The following is an 8,645-nucleotide window of genomic DNA, read 5'->3' on the forward strand; positions in this document are numbered from 1 at the left end:
GGGAAGGGGAGTCCTTTCTTTTCCCTCCCTTTCCTTCGCCAGAGCAAGGAAGGGCTTGCGCCAACGACGACATACCCTGTTTACACTTAGCTACCAACCAACCACCCAACCATCGACTGGCTCTCCCCTTGCCTCTATTTTCTCCTCTGAAAATATAACGCAAAAGCACTATTACGACTAGTAATAGCCTTACTTAGCTAGAGGTCCGTCCGTCTGCTTTCCCTTTCCGTCTCGTACACCTACGAGCGAAAGAAACATTGGTGGGAGGAATGCAAAGAATCTCTGAGAGGTTGAAATATAATCTCTCTCTCTCTCTCTCTCTCTCTCTCTCTCTCTCTCTCTCTCTCTCTCTCTCTCTCTCTCTCTCTCTCTCTCTCTCTCTCTCTCTCTCTCTCTCTCTCTCTCTCTATCTATCTGTTTCTTGCATTACTCTTTCTCTTGATTGATTTAGTACCGTGAGATTGAAATTGAAAAATTTAGGAGGGTGAAGAGGCGAAGGGGGAGGGGAGGGTTGGCGCTAGCTGGCATGTATGTATATTTACCTACCTATGTACCTACCTAACTACCTAGCTGATACGCAAGAACTCTGATCGAGGTAGATAGGTAGATCGTACGAACACGCAAAGCCATCACAGGAGAGACAGACGGACGGAATATAAGCAATGCAGTAAGTACCAACTGAGAAGAGACGGCCTGCCGTTTCTCACGCCCAAGCAAGCAAGCAAGCAAGCAAACAAGCAACATCTCCCAGATCCAAGAAGCCTAGCAAGCAAGCCAGCGAGCAAAGCTACCGCCCCTCCCCCCCCCCAAACCAACAAAACCAACAAACAGACAAATATATCTCTCCACTCCTCCGCCCCTTAGACCTCCCTCTATAATCTGAGCTCCGAGTGACTAGCCCCAACTTCACCCTTAACCCCTAATGCCCTAACCCCCTAATCCCAAAAACTTAACAACAGATGATACTAATCCAAATCCAAATCCAAATCCAAATCAGAATCAAAAATCAGAATTGGCTATCAAAACACACACACACACACACACACAAACCAACTGTTCTAGGCCGGAAAACAACCAACCAAGTACCCACCTACGTACCCACCTACCCACCTACCCACCCACCCACCTATACAACGTAGCGTAAAACCTCCTCCGCATAGCCTCCTCGATAGCATATTGATTGACTGATAGCTAGCTAGCTAGCAGGCAAGCATGCAGAAGGAATCAGCGTGATAGATGGATTATACGGAGGTACGTACGTACGTACTACTTCGCTTTATCGAACGATCGAACTATCGATCTATATACATACATACCTCATGCATGCAACGCTAAAGAAGCCTTGAGGAGCGTTGAGGGGACAAGGAGAAAAAAGTTACAATCAGTACATCGATTATACCTCGATGGGCAAATTCTCGGACCTCGGCCAAGATGAGAGAGTAGAAAGGTCCTGTGCCTTATTGTCTTCTCAACTTCGACCCAAGATGGCGATGTGTAAGTAGGAAGAGATAGCGTGTTTTTTTTTCTTCTTCTTGCTTTTGTTTCTGATTTATTCCGCCGCGTGGCTATATGTAGGGCTGTATGTATATTTACAAAACCACTTCGTCTTTCTAATCCAGTTCTTCATATCCTGAGCGACCGTTCTATGTCTGGGCCATTGTTCGGAGCTGTGGTCTCGTCTTCTGTCTGTCTATAGCCAATCGTGATTGGCGGCCTGCAAGCCCCAATTGTCTACTGTCCCCTCTCCCAACCTATGACCGCGCTGGAGTATCGTCTAATTCTGGATCCTGTAAGGGAAAGGTTGATCGTAAGTCTCTCCCGACATCCCTGAGCGTTGTAATCACCGGAAGCAGCTCGGGCGTCCTCCTCACTTCATCTGCAAGAACTCCTCGAAAGGTCCACAAACCTCCTTAATCCGGTCCGGCACGCCTTTGCCTTCCACGACAACCAGATCCGTCCATTTCCGTGCGAGGATAGCCTTGTTCTCGATCGTGTAGCACAGTAGCTCGGCCACCTCCTCATCCGTGCCCACCTCGCTCAGAAACTCCAAGACCTCCAGGTTCTGCGGCAGCGCTACCGAAAACAGTCTTGGGGTCTTCATTCCGAACAGCTGGTGATCCCTCAACTTCAACTCCTTCAGCAATTCGAAATCTCGCAGCTTCAACGGGTTCTTGGCAGCGAGGGTAGGAAAGTCGATGGTAATTCGCTGAAGGGAGTGCTGGGCCGACCGACACGCGAGGATGTAGTCTTCCATGTACTCTGGGCTTTCCTCAAGTGCTGGTTCCGGATCCTCGAGCTGCGTAATGGTAATTTCCTCAAGCGCCTCCGGGAGAACGAGCAGGTCGGCAAGCGCGTCATCGTGGATGTCGCATTCCAGGAGGAACAAAGCCTTGAGACCTGTGTACCACGGTTTCTCCAGGGACTCGAAACCGCGCTCATCGAGCTTCGCGTGGCGGATTGTCAGGTGTTCGAGGGTTGGATGGCCAAAGATGTGGATGTTCTCCTGAAGATCCCAATAACCGCCGTCCTCACGTTGGTAGAACAGGGAGCCTGACTCTATGTTAGTCAGTTGACATGGAATGCCGGGAAGAGGACTTGCAAGTTTTCAGACACGCCAGATCAAATGGCCCGTTGAACAGATTTCCAATGCCATGCGACAAGCTGTCCGGCACGGAGATGACCAGATCCTCCAGATTCGACATGGTAGAGATGGTATGAGAAAATCGATCGATGGGGTGCGGCATGTCCGTCAAACACAGGAGATCTTTCATCTCGGCGCTGGCAAAATCGACGCGTACATTCTGGATCAGGGAGCCCCTTCTGGGACGCGTGACCAGCGACTCGGAGAATAGTAGATGGTGCTTGGGCTTGTCGAAGAGGATGGACTTGTAGAGTACGGGGTCGGCGATGGAATTCATGCGTCTGGAGACCAGACACACGGAGCCGAGATCGTGCTGTGTGGGGAGGAGGTTCATAACTTGTATGAGTAGTTCATCGGGCAGATCGCCAAGGGCGCGCGGACCCTTATGTGCTGCGTTTGCGGGTTCGGGGTCCGACATGCTTAAGTTCGATGATCTGGGGACGAAGACCAGGGGAGCGGGGGGGGGGGATGGAGGAAGGGAGAAGAGGAAGGGGAAGGTCTCGAGACGGCGAGGTTGAGGTTGAGGTTGGATGAAGTTGTTGAAAGTTGGAGGTCGAGGCAAGATGTAATAATATATCTGTAGCGGCGGCGAGTACCCGCCTGGGGAAGTTAGCCCCGTTCCAGCCACGTTCCCAAATCCGCGCTAGGCCGCTTCTGATTCACGCCAATAATGGAGAATCCGGGGTACCTTTCGCATCACGTGACTACTAGCACATTGGGACATCAATCCGACAGACTAGACAATCATAGACTTGCAGGCTCAATAAATTATTCAGCCGCTTTTGATTGAAAGCGAGGCAAGATGTAAGCAAGCAACAGCTGAGCGAACCGCTTTGTCACCTGACCTGGAATTGGTAGTTCTCCAGACATCTGCCGGGCGAGGCTGACCTAAGGCCGAGGATCATAGTACCTCCGACTCCCGCCACGCTGAATCATCTGCTTGGTAAGGATTTTTCACTCGTCCCCAATCACCTAATCATTCCACCAGCTTACCATCCCAATCCCATATAGACACTGCAAATGTCAACAAATCAAATCAAACCAAATCAAATCATGCCATGCCAAAGCATCACCAATTGCTTAAGTAACAAACAACCATTTCTCATACTCGCCTCCTCCCACTTCTCCCCATCGTCTCCTATGTTCTCGTCTCTCCTCATCTGTCTATAAATGAAGCTTCTCTTCATCTCCAGTTCCATTCTCGTTCTATCCATCAGCATCTGCTATCGTGAACCGCTCCTCGACCTCTTCCACATCTTTGCAAACTACATCTCTATACCTACTACTCCCCTCAAAGCTTTCGAAACGACTGCCCCAATACCAATACCTCAAGAACCTTCTATGAGCGCGCTCAACGCCGTCAAGACCACCATGTCTCAAGCCCTCTCCCACGCCAAAATCGTCCCCCGCCGGTCTGGCGACCGCGGACACGCAAATCATGGATGGCTAGACTCCTACCACACTTTCAGCTTCGCCAACTACTACGATCCGCGATTCCAGAACTTTGGCAGTCTGCGGGTCCTCAATGAAGACCGCGTCGATGCCGGTACAGGCTTTCCCACGCATCCCCACCGCGACGCCGAGATCTTCTCCTACATCCTCAGCGGCGAGCTCACGCACCGGGATAGCATGATCAAGAAGGGCGCCGAAGGAAGCCAAGGCGACGATTTCTTCCGCATGAAGCGCGGAGACGTGCAGTTTACCACCGGTGGAAGTGGTTCGTACCCCTCCCCCAACCCTCCAACAAATTGCTCACATGATTCGCCAAGGCATCGCTCACTCCGAGCAAAACGAATCCGACAAGCAGGTGCACTTCCTCCAAATCTGGGCCCTCCCCTGGGCCCGTGGCCTCACCCCCAAGTATCACACCAAGACCTTTAGCGAGGACGCCAAACGCCTCGCCTTCCTCCCCATTCTGTCCCCGCTCGTCGGCGGCAAGGACGCTACGCCGGCACAGGAGAAAGCCGCCGAAGCCACGCTGCCAGATACGATCCCCATCCACGCGGACTTGGTGATGGGCGCCGGAATCATCCCGGTCGATAAGCGCTTCCAGTGGACGATCGGCGCAGGCGCGGTAGCCAAGACGGAGGGACGAAACGTCTATATCCACCTGCCCATGACGAAGAATGGCAGCTCGAAGATTAGGATCGATGGCCGCGAGGATGCCGTGTTGCGCGAGGGCGATGGAGCGTTTATCAGTGGTGTGAACGCGGGGGATGTGTTGAGCGTGGAGAGTGTGGGCGAGGCAGAGGCTGAGGTTGTAATTTTGGATAGCGACTAATGAGGTCTCCCTTCTATAACGTTGCGCGTCTCAATACCAATTGAGCGTCGATCCTTTTTCTCTCTCTTTTATCCCATGATTGCATCTTTTATCCCATGATTGCATTTGCGCTCAAGACGCTCCTCTTCCATCTCGCCTCTACCTCTATCTCGATCAGCCACCTTGACACATCCTTATATCGAAATTGCACAGCATATTTGTCGCTATCTCGAGCAGCCACGGCGGCGGCTTCCTCTGATCTACATTGCACGCGGTACTGTAGTTACTTCTTCCGAAGAACACACTACGCTCTTGAACCGACGTTCTCATAACGTGCTTCAAAGATGTCATGTCATAAAAACGAGAGTCAGTCGATCATCGCAGTCTGACTTTGATATTAATTGATACATTTAATCATCTCATTTTTTCTTCCCCCCCTTTTTTCAATTTTTTTTTTCTCTTCTTCTTTTCTTTCACGCTACATCAAAAGCCGCCGCCGCTGCTCGCTCGACCCTCTGATCGAGACGATGAAATCCCCTCCCTCTCTCTCTCTTTTCTTCCTTGGGTTCTCCACCCCGAGCAAACCAGACCAGACCAGACCAAGCAGAAGCAGAAGGGGAGTCGTCGGTTTTTTGCAACACCGGCTGCGGGACCTGCCTTGATGGGATGGAGATGATGATTATGATGAGAGGGGGGGGAGGACGGAGGGACGGGTATGTATATATGTATATATATACAGTGCGTCGTGGTATGGGATTTGGTGTGCTGTTGGATGGGGTGGGGTGGGTTAATAGTGATAGTGAGGGTGAGGGTGAGGGTGAGGGACGGAGGGGAGGGGGACGGGAGGGGAGGGGTATGTACGGTATGTATGTACGTACGCGCTAAGCGAGCGAGACCCCTTTGAGGATGAATGTATGTATGTCAATACCGGTAGGTAAATCAATAAAAGCTGCGCTGCGCACTCGGCGCGGGAGATGGATGGCGGGAAAAAAAACAAAACAAAAGGAAAGAAAATAAAAGAAAATAGAAGAAAATACAAGAAAAGGAAATCAAACACGGTCGCATCAGTCACACACACAGGCTACCCGAAGACCACCGGTCCTCCCTACTACAGCTTTCCACGGGATGACTCTCTGGCCGATCCCCCTCCCTCAAGCCTCAAGGGAAGCAGGGGCGACGAAAGCTTGGGATCCCAGCGAGCTCGATTTATTAGCTGCGTACTACTATCTTTTGTCGCTTTTCTTTCCTTCTTTCTTTCTTCCTTTCTTTCTTTCTTTCCCCAGCTGGAATGCGGAATCCGTGCAGCAGCAGCAGCGGGAAGGAGGGGGGGGGGGGGGGGGGGTGCATGCAAGCGCGGCAGGAGACGAACGAACGCGATAGTATAAAGTGCGACAGGGGGCGCCTGTGGAGATGGATGGGGTTGGGGATTTGAGTCCAGGCTGTCTGTCTGGCTGTCACGTATGTACTGTAGCTACGGTATGAGGGGGAAACGCACTGCTGTGCGTAGGGTAGAGGAGTACCACGTCGCGGGCGTAGGGTTGATACCCGGGGGGAGGGGAGGGAGGGGAGGGGAACCAGGGAGGGGGGGTTAAAGGTGCAGGACCGGTTTATGGAGAACTTGGGAGGCGGCTCTCGCGGACGGGGTGGCGATGAGGTGAGGTACGTAGTACTTGGGCTTGGAGTGTGGGTGGGTGGGTGGATGGGTGGTACGGGTGCCTGCCTAACTTACGGATTGGGGAGGAGGGTTCGATAGAAGAAGAAGCCTGGCTGGTTGGTACTACGTACGTAGTATGTATGCGATCCGGTGTCGGGGGTGCGGGCGTTCATACTACTATCTGCTTCTTGAGGGCGGCAGCGTAGGGTAGGTACCGGTAGGTAGATGGGTGAGGTGGGTGAGGTAGGTAGGTAGGTAGCTTGCGTGTGAGAAACCTTTTCTGTGAGAGAGGTAAAGCCGATTGATTGATTGGCTTTGGCTTTGGCTTTGGCTTTGGCTTTGGCTTGAGCGGTTTGCGATCCGCTACTAGTCCATCGATAGGTACAACGAATGCAACGCGGAGGGGAAAAGGGGAGAAGAGCTCAGCCGGCTTAGGCGGACAGAGGACGAAGCTACGAAGCTAGGTAGTAGTATATCGGCGGAATGGTCGCATGCGATCATCCGACGCGGGCGATTTGCTTCCTTGGTACGGCAATATACTACGTACGTAGTACTATAACTGGGTAATAAGGTACGTAGCTTGCATCTGCAGGGCTTTCTTAGTCGTACATCCTTCGATAAACTTTTGCTCAAGCGATTCAAATCGGTGAAATCTGCACGGCGTAGAACGTAAAGCCATGATAGCTACGTAGTATATCTATAGCCAAGTACTACTAAGTATCTTCGAAAGCTTCAAAGCGTTAACCAATGCATAATAGAGCGCTACTAAGCTGTTCTCTAAAGCTCCGAGACGATTCGATCCAGATTAACTACTACGTATTATGTTCACTATCGTGTTAGGTTCGGGCTTGCGTATAGACGCGTATCGGTAGCGTGACGTTTCCACGCTCTACATTACTCTCTAGCTTCGACTGGAGAGAAATACTCAAACCCTGTACCTCTGTATATACCTACTGTACTTATGGCAGAAGACCAAGCGCGTAAGGGGGCCCGAATGAGTTCATTAGCCAGAAGGTAATCCCAACCATGCCCATCGGAAATGGAAAGTGAGGAAGGCAGGTGTGCCCAGGGCGAATCCGGCAGAGCACAGAACAGGGTTTCCCTGCATTGTCCAAAAAAAACAAAAACAAAAAAAAAAAAAAACCAGATTGTCTATCAAGCAGCTGCAGAGCGGGTGCTGCTGATGAGCCTGGACGCACATGCTATCTCGCAATCTTTGTCGGCCGTCGGTCAAATTTGAAAGGGAGACCGTGACTGTTACCGCTCCAGCTACGTACGTCCTCCATTCCGAAGCCAGAAGCGAGAGCACGCTGTACCGTTCGAGGCGTCACAGTCTCGAGAATCGGCGTCGCGGTAAGCCACGAGCTCTGCTCGGCATACAGTACGTACGTATCCCAGCGAGTCGAGCGCTTCGGTCCCCCGATCATTGGAATTCCAGGAGCGTGGGAAAGAGGGGGGGGGGGGCTGAGAGAGAGAAGCCCTCCCTTTTGATTCTCTGTTGTAATATATATCCGCCCCCGCCCCCTTTCCGCAGTCGGCAAGTCTCCAGCTGTGGTGGAGGTCTGGTCTGGACGAAAGAAAACAGAAGGAAAGAAAAAAGAAAAAGAAAAAGAAAAAGTAGAAGAAAAACAAAAAGAAAACCCACCCCATCCCCACCTACCACCTACCAACAACAACTCGCCAACCGTATCCACGCTATTCATAGCGGCACTCTCCCTAGAGGCTTGCTCTGGCGATACTACTATATGCCCGCCCCAGACTACCGCTGGCAGATTCTGGGGTCGACAAGAACCCGGAAGGAGCTCGTGTGGAGAGAGAGAGAGAAAGAGATATATCTCTATCTATCATAAAGCACAGCGCGTATAGTATATATATATTCTGTCCGTCCATCACCACCCATCAACCAACCCGACGTGGGTTACTGTACTGTACCGTAAGTCAGGAAAGAGGCCGCAGATTCAGTTCAGTTCAGACACGCATACGCATACGCATACGCACGCCTCGCCTCGCTTAGCGCGGCCTCTACACAGCACAGTACCTACTTAAGATACATACAGTACCTACAGTACAGTACACTACACTCACCCAAA

The 8,645-nt window shown here is 51.6% G+C and overlaps 2 protein-coding genes across 2 annotated transcripts; one reads left to right on the top strand and one right to left on the bottom strand.

Annotated features, from left to right (window-relative positions):
- Positions 1-1,867: 1,867 nt before the first annotated feature.
- Positions 1,868-3,059, bottom strand: L3040_006204 (uncharacterized protein; the record flags this gene model as incomplete). Its single annotated transcript, XM_066156884.1, has 2 exons — positions 1,868-2,550; positions 2,600-3,059. The coding sequence occupies 2 exons, from the start codon at positions 3,057-3,059 to the stop codon at positions 1,868-1,870; spliced, it is 1,143 nt and encodes a 380-aa protein (XP_066011335.1).
- A 752-nt stretch (positions 3,060-3,811) lies between these two features.
- L3040_006205 (uncharacterized protein) lies at positions 3,812-4,922 on the top strand (the record flags this gene model as incomplete). The annotated part of the gene is made up of 2 exons (XM_007288355.1): positions 3,812-4,358; positions 4,411-4,922. The coding sequence occupies 2 exons, from the start codon at positions 3,812-3,814 to the stop codon at positions 4,920-4,922; spliced, it is 1,059 nt and encodes a 352-aa protein (XP_007288417.1).
- Between the last annotated feature and the right edge of the window lie 3,723 nt (positions 4,923-8,645).

Source organism: Drepanopeziza brunnea (assembly GCF_022702325.1).
Source record: "Drepanopeziza brunnea f. sp. 'multigermtubi' strain 214-2 chromosome Unknown ctg10, whole genome shotgun sequence".
Lineage (NCBI taxonomy): Eukaryota > Fungi > Ascomycota > Leotiomycetes > Helotiales > Drepanopezizaceae > Drepanopeziza > Drepanopeziza brunnea.